General features: G+C 43.8%; 1 protein-coding gene across 5 annotated transcripts in view; it reads left to right on the forward strand.

The window, feature by feature from the left end:
- Nucleotides 1–17883, forward strand: part of LOC146613161 (receptor-type tyrosine-protein phosphatase F) — a 172017-nt gene that overhangs the window by 120762 nt on the left and 33372 nt on the right. For 2 of the 5 annotated variants that reach the window (XM_085377198.1, XM_085377197.1), the window contains exons 11-19: nucleotides 1048–1353; nucleotides 2138–2331; nucleotides 7125–7151; nucleotides 10176–10293; nucleotides 10714–11298; nucleotides 12052–12152; nucleotides 12763–13010; nucleotides 14224–14302; nucleotides 15395–15619. In XM_085377198.1, the coding sequence (XP_085233324.1) occupies nucleotides 1048–1353; nucleotides 2138–2331; nucleotides 7125–7151; nucleotides 10176–10293; nucleotides 10714–11298; nucleotides 12052–12152; nucleotides 12763–13010; nucleotides 14224–14302; nucleotides 15395–15619 (1883 nt within the window). The remainder of the gene's footprint in view (nucleotides 1–1047; nucleotides 1354–2137; nucleotides 2332–7124; nucleotides 7152–10175; nucleotides 10294–10713; nucleotides 11299–12051; nucleotides 12153–12762; nucleotides 13011–14223; nucleotides 14303–15394; nucleotides 15620–17883) is intronic. The other 3 variants (XM_085377199.1, XM_085377200.1, XM_085377201.1) reach the window with 3 other exon arrangements.

A 17883-nucleotide genomic window follows, 5' to 3' on the forward strand; every position in this document is an offset into this window, starting at 1 on the left:
TGGTGTGCAAATCCTGTTATACTTTTTACATTCTTACATTAAACTAGCTTGTTTAATTGCAGGGCAAATACATAAGTGTGTACATTAGTACTTTAACATGAACATAGACGATTTTGAGTTCAGTTTTCTGTATAGAGTGCCAAATCACTACATCAGTATAAAGTACCTCAAGGTGTAAGAGACGTAAGAGAGAAAATCAGAACAAAGCACATGGCGACAGTGGGAAGGATAAACTCCCGTGTGAGAGGAAAAAACTTCCGACAGAACCAGGTTAGAGAGTTGCAGCCATCTGCTGTGACCAACTGGGAGTTAAGGGGAGAAATAAGAATAAAAGGGAGATGGGACAAAGCAACAACCTATACTATATATCAAATTCAGTGCCTATGTTCACAAAGATTTGAATTTCTTAATTAACATCTGCACAAAGGGGGAAAAAAAAAGCAATTTCAGTCTTCATCTCTAACCTGATTTTATTTACATGACCCATATTTACACGGGACTGCCGTAAACTGTGGACCTCTAGCAGTTCGGAGTAATTGTGGAGGTGTCACATGATCTTAATCTCATGTGAATATGTAAAGTAAAAAAAATCCCACTGCGAATTACCTGCCAGTGTTTTCATTAAGGCTTACATCTCTACACAGCGTGAAGACCCATTCATGGAGGGCTCCTGCTCAGGGAAATCTCAAAGGATGATGAAACAGAAACACACATGCTGACCTCAGATTTTAGTACATTCAAGTTAAAAACAGAATATTTATCATGTGTAAATGGGCCACAGGAAACAGACAGCGAAGGGTAAATTTTCATCGCACGAGGTCCCCGGTATGAATAGAGCTGTGCTGTATTCATACAGTATAATGACAAATTTGAAATATAAAAAATATCTTGTGATTCTGAATATGACATTTCAAATTTTGATATTGACTGTTATACAAAAAGCTTCCATAGATTTTCCCTTATTTTTTTTGCTTGTGCTGTACTTTATTTTTTGTTTGCTTGATCCGTGCCCTTCCTTCGTGTGGTTTTGCTCCCCTCCCCCTACAGCCCCGTCCGCCCCTCCTCAGGACGTACAACTGGTCAGCCTGAGCTCCACCAGCCTCAAGGTGAGTTGGGTGGCACCACCTGCCGCTAGCCGCCATGGTGCCATAGTGCGTTACACAGTCAGCTACCAGGCCCTGGCTGGAGAGGACACGGACAAGCACGAGGTCACTGGGATCGGTGCAGACGCTACCAGCCATGTGCTGGAGGGCCTGGAGAAGTGGACTGAGTATCAAGTGTGGGTGAGGGCACACACTGATGTGGGCCCAGGTCCTGAGAGTGCCCCAGTGAGGATGAGAACCAAAGAGGATGGTAGGTTGATACTTCTCTTGAAGCAGAGTGCTCTCAAACTGTTTTCCTCTCTGTTGCTTGCGGCAGCCTTTGACGATTGTCTTTCACCCTCTTCAGATGTTACACCACAATTTCCTTCGTCCTGCTGATGAATTTTGAGATAATGAGGTGGTGGTCGTGACAGCAGGGGTCACCTTTTCTTTGTTTCCTCCTCTTCCCAGCTTGTTGTCTATGGCCTTTGCACCTTTTGTGGGTTAAGACTGATCACTCCCAGGCCTCAGTTCTCCACCACTCTGGTTTCACTGGCTTCTTGTCTTCTTTTACTGTTCTGAGGAATGAAAGTGGACCAAATCTCCCGCTTTTTCACTCTGTCTCTCTTTCCCCTTTTTCTCACTCGTTTTGTTTGCAGTGTGATAGAGGGCGGCTTCTCCTAAGAGAGTGTCGACTATAATTAATGTGTTTGAAGTTTGCTGCAACACAGCTTATTTCATTCTGGAATTAAGAGCATTACAGACATTGCTAGACCACATGCTGTCCCACAAGGGATGTTTTTGGGACGCAGTAGTCTTAGAAGGTCTAAAGTGACTAGAAATTATTAATTCATGGTCAGTACATGTATCACTTCATTATACACAGCACCCCAGAATTTGTTTTGGATTGTCATTACAAAACGAAGTAAAATAAGATAAGTCACGACCTCGTCTCTTTCTCTTTGCTCTCTTCTCATCCTTTCCACTGTCCCTCCATCTGTCTGTGTTTCTGTCTTACTCTTTTAATCTGCCCTTTGTCCTTGTCTGATTTTCAGTGCCGGGAGCACCCCCGAGGAAAGTGGAGGTTGAGGCCATAAATTCCACAGCTATCCGAGTCACCTGGAAGCCACCCCTGCAGGGGAAGCAGCACGGCCAAATCCGAGGCTACCAGGTCGTCTTCTCCCGGCTCGAAAACGGAGAACCGCGAGGCCAGCCTAACATCATGGATGTTTTTTTGCCAGAGGCCCAGGTACTGCATGATGTTTTACTCTTGCCTGGTCTTTCTGCTCTTCTTCCTCACTGTCTATATCTGTTTTATGCTCATTTACCATTATTTTCATTCCCCACTGCCTCCCTATTCTCTTCCATTGTCTGAGTTCACACTTCATTTCCCCCATACTGGGTGACACACATGGAATTTTCTATCTTGTCAACTGGAGTTTCCATCCTCCCCTCTTTTCTTTTTTGTTATCTATCTCCACATGTGACATTTGACTCTAAATTGGTACCCTGCTCCTACAGCTTTAGATTAGCTGTCCTAATAAGATCCACTTTAATTCTGCAGTAATAGCTATTAAATATTTTATGTGTTACATCAGGACGTGGCTTAGTGGAATCAATGCACCTCTCTTTGCGGTTTTAGCAGTAATACATATGCACTGCCTTGTTACCATGTTTATAAATTAGAGCTATTTTCCTGACACCGTCCTTTACGCATTAATGCAAGCTGCTTGGAATGGCCCAAAGCTGTGCAACGCCATGAGATGGATGAGAGATTGTAATCCTTAAGAGGGATTCAGAGATTCATGAATATCTTAAAACCGCACTCGTACTGCTTTTTTTTCTCTCTGTGTTTGAGAGAGGAGAGACCAGCTTAAGAACCTCCTTCTGATTGTTTGCCGGGAGTAACATTTGCACGAGCACGCATTCACTCCCGCCCTCAGTGGTCTTCCACAAAAGCATCTAATTTGAACAAGAAAGTGCTCTCTGGCCACAAGAAAACCACCCACATATATATATATTATCTGAGCTCTGTTTGCTGATAAATGGCAGCTGTGGCAGACCAACAAGTTGCTGGTTCAGTTCCCAAGCAGTGCAAACTGCCTTGCCCTTTCAGAAGAGTTATTAACCCTCGTTTGCTGTCCTGTGTCTCATCATTACACAAGTGGAAACACTGTTAAAGTCACAATGTGATGAATCAGTGTGTTACATCCCAAGAGATGATAAGTAGGAGCTTGTGGATTCCAGTTGTGTAATGACATATTCTGTGATTTAAAAAAAAACAAAACAAAACAGAAAAACATCATAAATCATTTATATGTGGCTGTCAAACTCACACAAGTCTCCACAGCAAGTGATTGACTGATGCAGTACAGCCCGTCGATGTCTTCACCTGGACGAAGAGAACTGCCTTGACTCCCGAGCACAGTCAGCCTTTATTTTACAGCAGTAGTGTTTGGCAGCTGCTACTGACAGTTCATTGTTATCAGACTGTCTACAAGAGTGCTTGACAGACAGGACAGCATCGCTTGATCTGGAAAGGGAGAAAACATGGTGGCTGCTTGTCTTCCTGTAAGTGTTTTCTCCACGTCGACATGTTCGGCGTGATTTTGTTTTGCATTGTGGAAAAACTGAACTAAACATGACCCTACTTGTTATGCAAACAATTCTCCCTGCCATGTCTCATTTGTGCCATGTTCACACAATAAACACAAAGACGCACTGTAATTTGGCGCCCAGGATAGCTCTCATGTTCCAGTCTAGTGTCCAGGACACCTCTCAAACAGACTGTCCCCTCCCTGGCAGACGGCTAAATTTCTTCTCACACCTTCTATTATTTTCCTCTTCTCCTTCCCTTCGGTTTGCTTCCTTTTCTGCCGTGACCTCCTTTTGCACTCTCGCTGCTTAAAAAGCTGATTGAGTAATTACCAGAGGCTTGCGTGCAGGTTGGTTACCCTTGATTGAGTCATCTCAACAGATTGTTTTCTGAGACAGCACTGAGTAACCAACCTGCAAGGACCTGCCCAGACGTCATTAAAGACCACACAGTCAGCCAACGGTCCCTTATCCTTGTTCGCCCAACTGGTTTTAGAACAATCCCTTCTTTGTCACACATCTTTCCATTCACGCACCACAACAACTAGAAAAAAAAATCTAGCAAAGATAACATGCGCAAACACGATCACTTGTTAGACCGACCTTGTAGTAGGTGTTCCAGCTGGTCGAGAGGAGTTCATGAGTCATCCTAGAGACATGCAAATCCCTCATACGCACACCTGTAATTGATGATGAATAAAACGGGAAAAAAGCAATATCCTTCTATCCTGGCACATCCCATAGTGTTTCTCTCATGAATTTCCCTAATGTGTTGTGAAATCGGTTCCACATCCACCCTTTTTACCTGAATTGGATTCACAGTAAGCTTGCCAAGAGGAAAAGAAAAATCCAAATTTTCCAGGGCTCTCACATCATACCTGAGCCTCACCTTCAATCACGATTCTAAGCCGACTGATTGAATTGCAGATCCTGTCAAAATGGCTATCACCTTTCCCCTTCTCTTTGTCTCTGTGTTTCTGGCTCCTCTCCTTTTCGCCCTCTCTCAGGGTTAGCTGAAATACTGGGAGGAGAGCTAGGAGAGCTTGGCTGTGCGTGGGCGGTTTAAGCGCCTCTTTTCTTTTCAAGCAGGAGCCCACACAGCGCCCTCATTTCCCTGCTAAATTTAAACCAGAGGCCATGTTAACAGTGTGATGTTATCGACCCCTTTGCAAATACTTCTGTTGGAAAAGTGGCCTGGACCTGAGTTGGCAGCTCCCACACCACACGGTCTGCTCCATCACGGTGCACTTGCGGCAACCTCTGTGGCAGTGTATTTCATATACACATCCATAAAAGTGTGCAGAAAGTGCTGTGATTGAGTTTGAAGCCATTAGCCGCTGTCTGTGATTTCATACATTTTCTGCACAAGTTTGCCTTTATTCAGCACTACTTTCCAGGTTCATTTTGTTTGACCACTCATGCGTTTTTGTAGTTTGTGTGAGCGAGGCAATGCTTCACTGCCTCTACGGCCTTCGCCGCCTCAGATTGGAGTTGAATGGGAATCGGGGGGAGGAAAAAAAGAGAAAGAAGCACCTCAGCCCGTTTCACTCCATCAATCATGACAGCTCCTTCTCTTCCACATCACTCGTTCCCCCCTCGTTCCCACTTTTATAGCCACACATCTCAGCCCATGTCATCACATTTGCATTCACCCGCCTGCAAATTATACCGCTCCGTTTCCACAAACGACGCTTATCAGCAATGATGTGTTTTCAGCTTGCGTTGGCATTTGAAATATAAATGGAGGATAATTTATAATTCTCCCATGGATTTAAGCAACAAAAAAGAAAGAAAGAAGCAAAAGCAGTTCCGATAGGAAGGAATTAAGCCCAAGATGAGATAGGAACTCTTGCGAACCTTAATGTGTTGCTTGCTCTGTTGACATACTGAGTGAAGTTGACAGTAAACAAATTAAGCAATTAGGAACATTGCAAACTGTTATTCATGGAGTTAAGCAGCAGCTGTTCTTTAATGGTACTCTTTAGTGCCCCGTTATGTCTGGGGAGCATGAGGCAGCAGTTTTTGATGTGCCGTGTGCCTCAACCAGTCACAACTGAGACCTTACAGAGGCCTTGCTCATACTTCACTTAACTGCTTGGTAATAAAGACCATCCACAGGGAGGAGGAAAAGTTGGGTCTTTTGTCTTTTCATATGCCAACAGTCAATAGAGGATGATGAACACAGTCTCCCCACCGCACAATAAATCAGCAGCATGTGAGGCTTGCTCCTTTTGTTTGTGAAAGTCTAGAATAGCAAGGAGGGAGTGATGGGTGATCAGGAGGACCGGCTTTACTTCCAAGTATTTGTATTTTTTGCAGACTCCTGCCCGGTTAAACTCTGGTCATGTTAATAAAATGATCCTGCAAAGTGTTGATGCTGGGCAGATGAAGAAGCTCTTCGTGTGTTTTCTCAGTGTTTGACAACGCATGACATTAAGTTGGTCTTGTTTGTATAGTTAATGGACACAAGTGTTAGCAAGTACAACGCCACTGGAGTTAATATTATGTAATACATTTGGGGGCACCGGCCCATTCACAGTAATTCTTGGTGGTTAAATATTGATTTTTGTCCCAGCCACGTCAATTGCTTCTCCCCTTTGAGTGTTCGCCTCTGTGGTACAAGCAGCTGTGACAATACTCGTGCACCCTAATGATAACATTTTTTTCCCCCACTCCACCGTCCTCACCCGCACTCCCACCCCCTTTTTCTGTTCTCCACTTTGTCCCTCATCAGTGTCAACAGTGTCATCTCTCCTGCCCCTTGTCAGCCGGGCCACCCATCAGTGAACCCCTCTGCAGGAACTGAACTGTGGAGCACGTTGCTGGTAAACGCCAGCGGTGGCGTTCTGCATCGATGGGGTTTGATGTCACAGGGCTAGCATAGCAGCACTGGTAATAGGATTTCATGCTCGGCACTGACGGAGCCCCGCGGCACGAAATGGGCTTTCACTTCCCCCAGGAATCACTTGGCCAGGCACAGCGAGCAAGGAGAACATTTTGAATACATATTGAAATATAATGAATAAAAGGCCTTCCCTCAATTTCTGTAAGAAAAAAGGAAATGCTTCACGGACTGTGCAGAGTTTACAGTTCTTATCCAAAGTGTAATAGTCATCATAGCGAATAGAAGTCTCCTGATTGAGCAAGAGGGGGGCTTTTTGTTGGATTCATAGGCAAACCAAAAACAAGGCAGTGCATTTAAACAATTAAAAAAAAAAAATTACAATTATGGTTACGCAATTTGTTGTATGCCACTCAACTTGTCTTTTTTTTACTCCTTCTCTTCCATCACACTCTATCCCACTGTTTTGTTCCACCACACGACTCTGCTGACACCTACATTCATCTGTCGGTGAAAAAAAGACGAGCGCTTTTTTTCCATGGCTGTTGTGTTGTTTCTGACTCATTTCTCTCCCCACCCTGTGTCCTATGTCTTCTCTCCATCAGTGGAATATTGAGGAATCCACCGAGCATGTGAGTAACCCACATGTGTGCTGCTGGGTTCTCTTGCAGGGCAAGCTCTTTTCCTTTTTGCAGTTTGGGGGTGCTTGTGTGTTTGGATTATGAGTTGTGTGTGGATGTGTGTTAATTTCTGTGCAAGGTGTGTGACTTTAATCTACTCTGTGTGAACCCTCAGGAAAGATCATAACCGCAGCACGAAACGTGTGTCCAAATGTTTTCTTTTGTGTGTTTGTGTTTGCGCGCGTGTGTTTGTGTGTGTGAGAGAGAGAGTTAGTGTGATTTAGTCTAAGAGCTCCTACAACTTCAAAGCAAGATCTGATGCAGGCTTATTTTACCAGAAGAAAGAACCTTGAAGAAACAGCTGGGCAGTTGCAGGTGAACTGAGGCAATTCTGTACAGAGCGCATGAAGCATCTTCCCCCATTGAGAGTACAGTGTAGTCAAAGGCTTTGTGTCACTATCCCCGTGTGATGCCGACATTAATCGGCCTCGCCTAACCTGCTGTCTTCCCCGCTGTTTCAGATGACATGTCTATCTGAGGGGAGGAGCTGTGACTTTTATCAGCTCCACACATCTCCGAAATTGCCACCAGCCTTTCATGTTCTTTTCACGTGCCTGGTTTGCAGCTCGCTGCTACGTGGCTGTCAAGCAGCTCTTTGTTATGGCTTATTACCCCCTAGACGTCATATTGCACTGGCATAAATGCAGAGCCACTTACTGTAGCCAGTCAAAAAATTCAATAGAAGTCTGCCAGACTAACGGATCCTATTTTCAGTGTATAAACAAGGGCAAAGATATGTTAAGAAAAAGGTTTTCAGCTTTTATAAAGTCCAAAAAAAGAATTCATTTGGGATATTTTCACTCCTTTTTTTCACCTGCCGACATTTCAAATGGAAAACTTAATGAATCAGTAACCACCTGTAGAGGCTGAGGCTGATCTCTTTTTGTTCTTCCTTCATCTGTTTATATATTATTTCAGTTAGTTTCGTATACGAGCCAGTGGGAAGTGCGCACGCTGTCGTATTTATTTGCTATTAGCACCAAGTTAAACGGAAACCTGGCTGCACGGCACACGGATTCCTCAAGCTACACCCACATGGCATGAGTCAGGCTCGCCTCCTCTCCCTCTCCTCTTAATGCGTTGATTAACACCTGACAGACAGCGAGCTACACGCTGTCAGAGGAGGACATCTGTTCACACATCTTTATTATTTCTTCAGCAGCCATGTTTAGGCCACAGCAGACTTTGTGCTTGGTAGCTAATAGAGTACGAGGCAGATGTCAACACTGAAAACATAAGCCTGACCCATGGCTTTGTTCTCAGGGAGTTTTTTTTTAGCTTTCGGGAAATTTTGGCTGGCGTTAAAAAGCAAAAGATGCATATAGAGGACATTAAATATTAATCTTGAGCAAAAAGTTATCTGAAGGGATTTGTTTTAACAGCGCAGCCCATTTTTCTCTTGGTATTTTTCCACTCTAGTGAGGATAGTGGTGTTGAGAGGCTTGAAGAGAAGAATCCACTTCTATAACTAGTCGACTTGTTAATCTCTATAATGCCCTTTGGTGCTGTTCTAAGCATTTGCTCTAAAGGGAACTTTGAAGCCTGGGTTTTTCTATTTTCTGCTGAGTTTTAAAAGTGTTGCTAGAACTGAATCAACCTTGTCAGAATGAAGAGAGGACCGATCTGTGCAGCTGCCACTGCTGAGATTGTTAAAGCCATTTTGCATGATTAAAGTAATGAGACTTCCTCCATAAAGTTAAAATGGCTTTATGATACAGTAATTTAGCATTTTCCCCCCCATCCCTCTTAAAGGTTAGCAGGGGAGCACCAAATGTCCCTTAAAGAGAGAGGCAGTAAAAACCACCGTCAAACAGCGCTGGGTTATGTAGACTGTTTAATGTTCTTCTATGGTTAGGAAATTAAAACTTCATTAGTTGGAGAAACCGCGTTAGGGCAAGGCTGTATAATATTCCAAGCGTCTGAGAAGTTTGTGAGAAGTTCCGGCAGGAAGGCTCGTAGGCATCTGTGTGTTCGTCCTCTCAGCGGCTCCAGTCAGAACCGGACAACTCCTGCATGTGCGCTCAAGCCGAAGGCATTAAGTTGTTGTGCGTGTGTGTGTGTACCAATGTGTGCGTGCTGATGTGCACATTTTACGTGCATGTATACTGTGTGTATCCTTCATTTATGTATATTAGTATGTGTATTCCTGTGTGTGTGTTTCTGTTTGTTTGTTTGGATATGGGCTTTGTTCAAGCTCAGAGTATTTAATTCCAGCGTGTGGGTGTGTTTTTGTTCAGACTGATGCAGTGTGGTAAAGTGAGTGCCAGCACTGCAGCAGGTTAGCCGTAACAGTGTGTTACCTCAGTTGTTTTTCTGTCTGTTCATTCCTGACTGCTGAGTTACTCATTTGTTCATTCACCGTAGTGTGTCTGTGTTTTTGTGCAGAGACTGTTTGGGCAATCAGCCAGAGGAGAATAAGTACCAATAATCTTATTCTTAAAAAAAAAAGTAATTTTTAATCACCCTGATGTTTGTTTATCTGAAGGATTATTTTCAAAGAGTTTTAACAGCAGTCCCACAGTCGGTGTACTATTTTGTGGGTTTTAATAGTCTGTTTAGCGATGAACTTAAGCTCCTCTGGGTATTATCTCATGCTTATCCATGCAGCAGGCATGAAAACTGACACACGGGTGATGTTCTGATTAATTTAGTTGGTTTGTTAGTTAATGGGTTCAGCGTGTCCCTTACAGTTAGGTACAGGAGCTTTTCAGTACCAAGAAAAGTTCCTGGGCCTGTTTGTGTGCCTTCTTTCTCTATTAAAAGTTTGACATATTTTGTTTTTAGGCTAATTGCTCAAGAACCCACACGTGGTTGGAGAAGGGGGGTTAATCTTACTGCGGTTTCCTTTGGTGCTGTGTGTTTGTCAGGGGATCGGAGCTTGTGTGAGAGGGTGGTTGGAGAGGTTTCGCTCAGGCTCACTGACGCCTGTTAACATCTGACCTTGTGATTTTTTTTTTTTCTTTTTCACTTTTACAGGAGGCCATAATTGGTGGGCTGCAGTCTGAAACCACCTACTCTGTAACTGTAGCAGCATACACCCTGAAGGGAGATGGTGCTCGTAGCAAAGCTAAAGTCATCACCACAACTGGAGCAGGTCAGAATCAGTGTTAGTGGGGTTTTCATGTGAGTCTGTTAGTGTGGAGTCTTGCTTTGGAAATCATTTGCTCATTGAGTAATGACTTTGGCTAATGATTTGTGATTGACAATGAACGACTGAAAAATACCAAAGAAAATCAAACTTGTTGAAACATGGTACGACCAAAGATTACAAAATGTATTTTGTTCAGTACGACCCAAAACGAGTGACTAAGAGCAGCCAAGTGTTTACAGAGGTCAAGTCTTTTCCATAGACGTCACAATCACAACTATCGCCATCTTGTGGCCTTTAGATAGAATACAGGTTTTTACTCATTAAGTGCCACAAATTTGATGTGAATTGAAAAATATGTCTTTGACTTATAAAGCAATTAAAGTGCAAGTAATTTTTTCCTATTTAAATCTCTACTTCAACCAGTGCCAGGCAAACCCAGTATGATGATTAGTACCACCATGGGCAACACAGCACTGCTCCAATGGCAGCCCCCCAAGGATATGGTGGGGGAGCTGATGGGCTACCAGCTGCAGTACAAGCGCACTGATGAGGACACCTACACCTCGCGCGAGATGAGAAAGACTGACGACCACCATACTGTCACTGGCCTGCACAAAGGCGCCACCTACGTCTTCCGCCTCAGCGCGCGTAACCGTGCAGGCATCGGCGAACCTCACGTTAAGGAGATCAGCACACCCGAAGACGTGCCCTCAGGCTTCCCGTCCAACCTCCAAGTTACGGGCCTGACGCAGTCCAGCACCCAGCTGACCTGGAAGCCCCCGCCGCTAGCGGAAAGGAATGGCAAGATCACACATTACTTGGTGGTATACAGGGACATCAACAGTCAGACAAACAGCACCAACCGCACCACCGAAACACACATGACTATCCAGGACCTTAAACCTGACACCACTTACGACATCCGGGTGCAGGCATTCACCAGTAAGGGCGGCGGACCCCTCAGCCCCAGCATCCAGAGCAGGACCATGTCGAATGGTAGGATAAGTGGTAGGACATCTGACTAACATTTATACATAAACACTTCAGAGATATTTAATATGAAAACATAATGACGTGCTTGCATAAACATTGGCACTCTTAGACGCACAGTCATGTCATTGCTCACCATAAACACATGTCACTCGCTTCTGTTTTAAACTTTATCGGTGCTGTGTCTTTCCCATCTTCCACTCAGCATACTGTAGTACATGACTGTGTTTATTGATTTATAGAGTACTAATCTCATTACACGCTACAGTCACATTACCATGCCTCCTCGTCCTCCCTCCCATTACACACAAATCTAAATGTTACCCAGCATGTAGCTTCTCATGCATTTTATAATCTTATAAATGAAAGATTTCTTATTTATAACCATGCACGATGCCTGTTTTAAGACACATGTTGCCACTCCTCATGTCATATGCATTTCTTGGTAATCACAGTGATCTCGGCCTGTTGAGTGTGTCTTGTGAATGGGCGGCAATAAATGGGACAGGCTCAGGGAAATGGAGTCTATTTTTGTATGATCTGTAATCAAGCGTGAATGCGATTGTTAATGTTCTCTGAACACTCCTGTGGCTTTTCAGGTTTGGTCATAAGGAATTACAGCAGAATATGTTCGCGTTGTTTACTGAAGGGGCGACTTGCTCGTGTGCTGCTTTATAGTAGTGTGAAATGAAATTATGCACAGAGATTACTTTTTGTGGTGTACAAGATGTCTTACTTGAGGTATTAATGAGTGGATTTTCCTCATCCTAGCTTTCCCCACCCTGAACTTTGGTGTCAAAGCTGTCATGAAAACGTCCGTCTTGCTCACCTGGGATTTGCCACCAAACTACAAACCCCAAGCACCTTTTAAGGTAAGTACCAGCCAGGTAGACGGCCATTGCTGACACGAGGTGCAAAAAAGATTGAATATGAACTGAGTTTGCACAGACAAAATACTTGCAGTACAATTTAAATTAAAAAACGCTGGATTAAAAAAAAACAACAACTCTTATTCTACTTCAATAACATGTTCTGACATGCTGTACAGCCATTTGTAATATGAAAAAGCAATATTAGGTGCTGACACTTATCACAATATGATTGAGTCACTTTTTGTATTTGCACAAAAACTATGAAAATCCCAATTCATGCTCGTTTATGAGGTGTAATAATCTGTCAAAGTGATATATCAATTCCCACCCAAATGATAGGGGAGCAAAGACAATTTAAGGTGTAAAAGAACATTGGATATGCGCCAGTGGGCGAGTGCGACGCTTGAAGCACTTGAGATGAGGTGTCAGATAAGATGGGCATCTCCCTTAGGACCATACTGTTTTTGCTTTTCTTTTCTTTTTCTTTTTTTCCACGTGTGTGCGTTTGAGAGGGAAGAGAGAGTGGTGCGTGTGAGCAAACGATATTCAGGCTGTATATCTGTGCTGCCGTAAATCACAACTCCCAAGTTTTCCCCCCGTGTGCTTACAGATCTTGTATAACCAGCAAAGCGTGGAAGTGATGGGAAACCTGAAGAGGAAGCTGATCACGCAGCTGCAGCCAGACACAGACTACTCCTTTGTACTGACAAGCAGGGGCAACATTGCCGGAGGTCTTCAGCAGCAGGTGTCCATCCGCACTGCCCCAGACCTGATCCAGACCAAGCCCAGGACACATCATGCTCAAGGTGGCAAGATGAACATCACCCTGCCAAAGATCCAGACCACCACTCATGTCAAGTACGTACTGATAGGGACTAACCACACAGGCTTGCTCTGGGCTAGAAAATTATTGTTATTAGTCAGGAGTAACAAACAGGTTTTGCTTTTTATGTACACAGATTGTGATGCATATAAGTTATACATTTATCATTTTAAAATTGATGTTAATACAAAAATTTACAGCCACGAAACTGTAAATTTGGGACCTAATGCGACACGTGTGTCTGATCGCTACTAAAACTATTCGAGAACTTAGGATTGCAACTTTTACTCTGAGCCATTTTTGTGACACGGCAGCTGATGATAATTGAGACTTAACATCAGGTCGAGCTGTGTTATCTTTTGACGCAAATTGTTAAGAGGAGAACTGCACCTGACCCTTTTCCTTCGAACGCACACACATAGCGACACGTCTGTGTAAAGGGGGAGTACACGGGGTTGATTGGTAAAAAAGATTACAGGGCTGTCAGGGCTGGCCAAGGTCCAGCACAGATTGACAGCCACGGAGTGCCTGTGATTGGGGATGGGAGGGTTGAGGGGGTGTGTAGGTAAGAGGGAGGGGGTGAGGAGTCTTGTTATACGTCTCTTCTCCCACTACTAGACTTGAGTGACTGTTGAATCACAGAGTTGAGGTCTGGAGAGAAGCAGCTGTTTTTGCTGTCAGCAGCACCTGATTTTACAAGTAGTCAAATGCTGCATCGGGGGGGAAACTTGTACCCGAGACAGAATCGGGGCAGAGACGAAACATATATAACCTAATGCATTCTCCAAAGCATTCTCCTTTATTCATCACCTAGCCTCTTAGCTTGACTGTAAAGTCTTAAATGTCTTACTAATGTCTTTCTTTTCCTTCTATTTTGGTCTTCTTATTGAAAGCAGGAGAACACACACGAGTAGTCACATAGCTGCTTCTATTAACCTAAGGAATCCTATGGGGATCTATGCTAGCTGAAGGCTCCCCTCACTGGGATTGTGTTTGTTCCAGTCTACATGGCAGATGTTCTTAGTGATTAGCAATTAATTGGCGAATGCATTGCCAATCTGCTGGTGTTCGACCTTGGTCGGAACCACATGTGTTTTACTTAAATTTTGAATTCAGCCCAACAAGGATCACCGTCAAAGTACGCCTCCTTGTTTTGACTGTGCTATTAATGCACTTGGCCCACTTTGTTCTCAGTGTGTACGTGCATCGGCCGGTCTTTCTTAACACAAGCTTTATTTTTCATGGCAGGTGGTACTACATCGTTGTGGTGCCCATGTCCCCGGTGACACGCAAGTGGAAGAATCCAGACGAGATGGACATGGATGAGGTGAGTGCCAGCCCATGTCTGATTGGCTAATGTGCCAGGTCAGGGTCCCAAATAGCACTCTCTGGTCCAACTGGGTAGAAAGTCACGAGTGGAAACGAATTAGCTTTACCCTCCTGGGCGCCAGAAGAAAGAGATTTTAAACAATGACTCACTCAGCTAGGTGGGGAGTGTCCTGAGTGAATGCCAGGTCTGCAGACACTGCCCATTTGTTGAATATAGCAATTTGTGTGTACATAAAATAGTTTGGTCTTTGTTTAATTATTTGTATTGTTGTAGATGTTAGGCAATCAAACTGTGTGGTCATTTTCACAATTGTAGTCAAAAGAATTACTGCTCTACCTCTATATTTTTCTTTAAATTGTTTATAGTCAGGCTTTGCCGCCTGTAGACAAAGTTTTACATGAGTTATTCAAATGAGGACAAAGATTTATGACTGCCTTATTATTCCATTGAATAAAGGTCTTCCTTGTCCATGAGGGAATTTAAGCTAAATGACATGCCTAAATATTAATAGCATAATTTTTAAGTAAACTGCGAGGCTCGTTGGTCTGAATCGCTATTGTTCAAGCTCCCTGTAGAAATAACAGAAGAGACTGAGAGGGAGAGAGATGGGACTCCCTGAGTCATTAAACACCGAGCAGGCCATTGTCTCCTCCCTCCGACATAATGATTTAATAAAGCTACATCTGGAGCAGTGCATGAGACATCACTGACAGAAAACAAAATGCTGCTGAAAACACAATGCCGCAGTGCTGTATGTGCCTGCTCATTTATTAACCGGGCTGGCAGTCATGCTGAGTTTGTGTGCTAGAGCAAGTGCTAATTGCTCACTTCGTAGATTGGCTGCATTGTTTTCAGTTATATTGCTGTGCAAAGGCCATTTTAGCTGTGCACAATCATTATCTCTTATTTGGAGGCATGCTAACAACCAAACCTGGATGTCTAGTGCCAGTGCAAAAGCTTTTTTTAGACTTTAGGAGGAGTTGATGAAATTTAGAGAAGTTGGATGCCATTGTGTATATGGAAGAGAGATTTTTGACCAAAGAGCCAAAGTTGTGTATTATTGAGAAATCTCTCTTTTTTCTACCCCAGCTGCTCAAATCAAGTAGAAGTTCTGTCATAAGACACCGACGTCACTTGGATTCCACCAAGCCTTACATTGCTGCCAAGCTTGCGTCACTTCCAACCACCTTTATGCTGGGTGATGAGAAAAGGTACGACGAATTCTTCAACAAGCCCCTGACGAGCTCACAGCAGTATCTCTGCTTTGTCTTGGCTGAACTTCAATCTGAAGGGACTGACAGCACTGCTCAGTATGTAAGTAAAACATCCAGCCTTGATGGCGTAAGTTGCTTCTTTATTTTGCTTTTTAGTAAAGAACTTGCGTTTGTTTTTTAAACACTGAAGCTTTTCTGTATTTTGGTACATGTTAATTTTTCTTTTCTCGGACATATTATTTAAGTTTATCACCCATCCTCAAACTCTAATCACTCTGCTCCTCAAAGCGTTCCAAAATAGCAGTGGGAAGTCTAATTGTTTTTGTTTTTATTGCCAATTATCCTTTAATACTGCTGCCTCCTAAAAGTCATTGTAGCTTGTCCGGATAACTCCCTTATCACTTAACAATGACATCAGAGATCCAGCTTTGCCATTTCGGCAGCAGCAGGGCCCTACGCACATCTCTTTACAATGCTAATACTAGACTCTCGGCTTTCTCAGCCAGGCCCCAATGCACTCGTCAAACAGCTCCAACATGGAGGCCCAGTTCTCCGTGGGACGGTCTGGAGTAAACTTCACAGCAGAAAGAATGAGCGACTGTGATTGCTCGGAGCTTCACCGCTACCCGGGACATGTATATTCAGTAGCTGTGCCCTGAGTGATTTTATTTTATTTTTTTTAAATGGAAGAGAGCGAACGCTCCAAGTCCGAAACCCAATCCCAGACTTTTCACCTATTTCTTTCTCTTCACTCCCTCCTCTGAGCTTTTTTCCTTTACCCCTCTCTCTGCTTCTCTCACCCTCTCCACATTTCTCTACCATGAAGAGAGCAGAGAAGATTGATTAGAGCAGCTGAAGTTAAGAGGGAGATGAGGGCCTGGTCTCAGGGTCTCGGGAGTCTGTAAAGCAGGCCTGATTCCCTTGAAATGCTGCTTTACATGTCCCCCACCACCACTACCCTACTCCAGTAATCCCCTACTCTTTCACTCAGGAAAGAGGAGGGACATGCAGGGGAGGCTATAGCGGGCAACCACGGTATACTTTACTTCAAAGCAGATGCTTAAATCCCATCACTGCACAACACTCTCACCGTACCTGCAAAATACACCATGCTGGATCAGCAGCGCTCAAGATTTCTCTCTTTCTGTGCACTTGCCCTCCTTAAACTGCGTCGTACCCACCTGCTTTTAAACTTAATCACTTGGATCAATCAGATTCACTCACTCTGTGAGTCAGCCAGTGTGTTTACCTTCACTTCAGCTTTCTGCAGCAAACTCATTTCCTAAAATGTATGTAAATAGGACACTTAATTTCCTGAATTAGGATAGCAGATTAAAGCAAACATGAATAGTAATGCTGCAGTGTACTTCTGATGTACAAACACAAATGGTTTTCTAAAAAAAACATTTTACGGCGCCACATGACAAAGACTTTAGACAGAGAAAGTGCTGCCGTGACAAAGATTAAAGGAGAGATCATTAGACGTGGCAGTGCATTCTTGGCCCTAAAATGAGTATTCGAGTGTGGATGGCTAAAACTCACATTTTGAAGCTAAATCAAAATAAGCTGACAACCATTTCAGAACGTTGGTGCTTTTGTGAAAACATTCACAGAGGTGTGCATACAGATCGTGAAAGCAGTCAGTTTTTTCTACATATCATGTCCCCTAACTGAACTGTCAAAATGCTCTGACAGAAAAAACCCCCACTTCAGGCTACAGCTCACAAATTCACTTAAAATATGCCATCCATGGTTCAAAAATACAATAAGGGATAAAAAAAATCCAATAGCTGGCCTGCTCCATATAATAAGCACAACATCTACACTAACAGGATTATTATAGAGCATGTAAACACCTTGATTTTCTCATTTCTCCTATCCTGGCTTCACGTGTGCTTTTAAGCATACTGAATGGTGAGGTGGCTACTGCAGTCATTGATTTCTGCACAAATCCCCTAACTGCACTCCTTGGGAAACACGGCAGTGTTTGTTTTTGTCACCCCCAATGCGCCGCTTTCGAGCGTTTATTACTAAACACACGGGTACAGAAGGTAAAGCATGCAGGAGGATCGAGCAGTTAGCAGAAGCTGCCTCGAGCAGGATCTTCACCAGACCCAGGAGAATAAGACAACAAGTAGTGGAATAAATGACTTGTGTCTTTACCACACTTTCTCGCAACCACCCAAACTCCCCCAGTGTAGATCAAACAAGACCGCCAGGGTTTAATAAGCCCTCGTATATCAACGGCCACAAGCAGCCAGCAGTGGTTGGAGGGAAGAAGAGAAGGAAGGCAAAGGGGGAAGAGAGCGAGGAAGAGAGAGGGGCAGAAGAAGAGAGGGTGCCTTCATGTCTCCCCAGCACCCA

The sequence above is a fragment of the Diplotaxodon limnothrissa genome, linkage group LG18, assembly GCF_057381915.1.
Source record: "Diplotaxodon limnothrissa isolate DT_005_m linkage group LG18, D_limnothrissa_male_GT1.1, whole genome shotgun sequence".
Lineage (NCBI taxonomy): Eukaryota > Metazoa > Chordata > Actinopteri > Cichliformes > Cichlidae > Diplotaxodon > Diplotaxodon limnothrissa.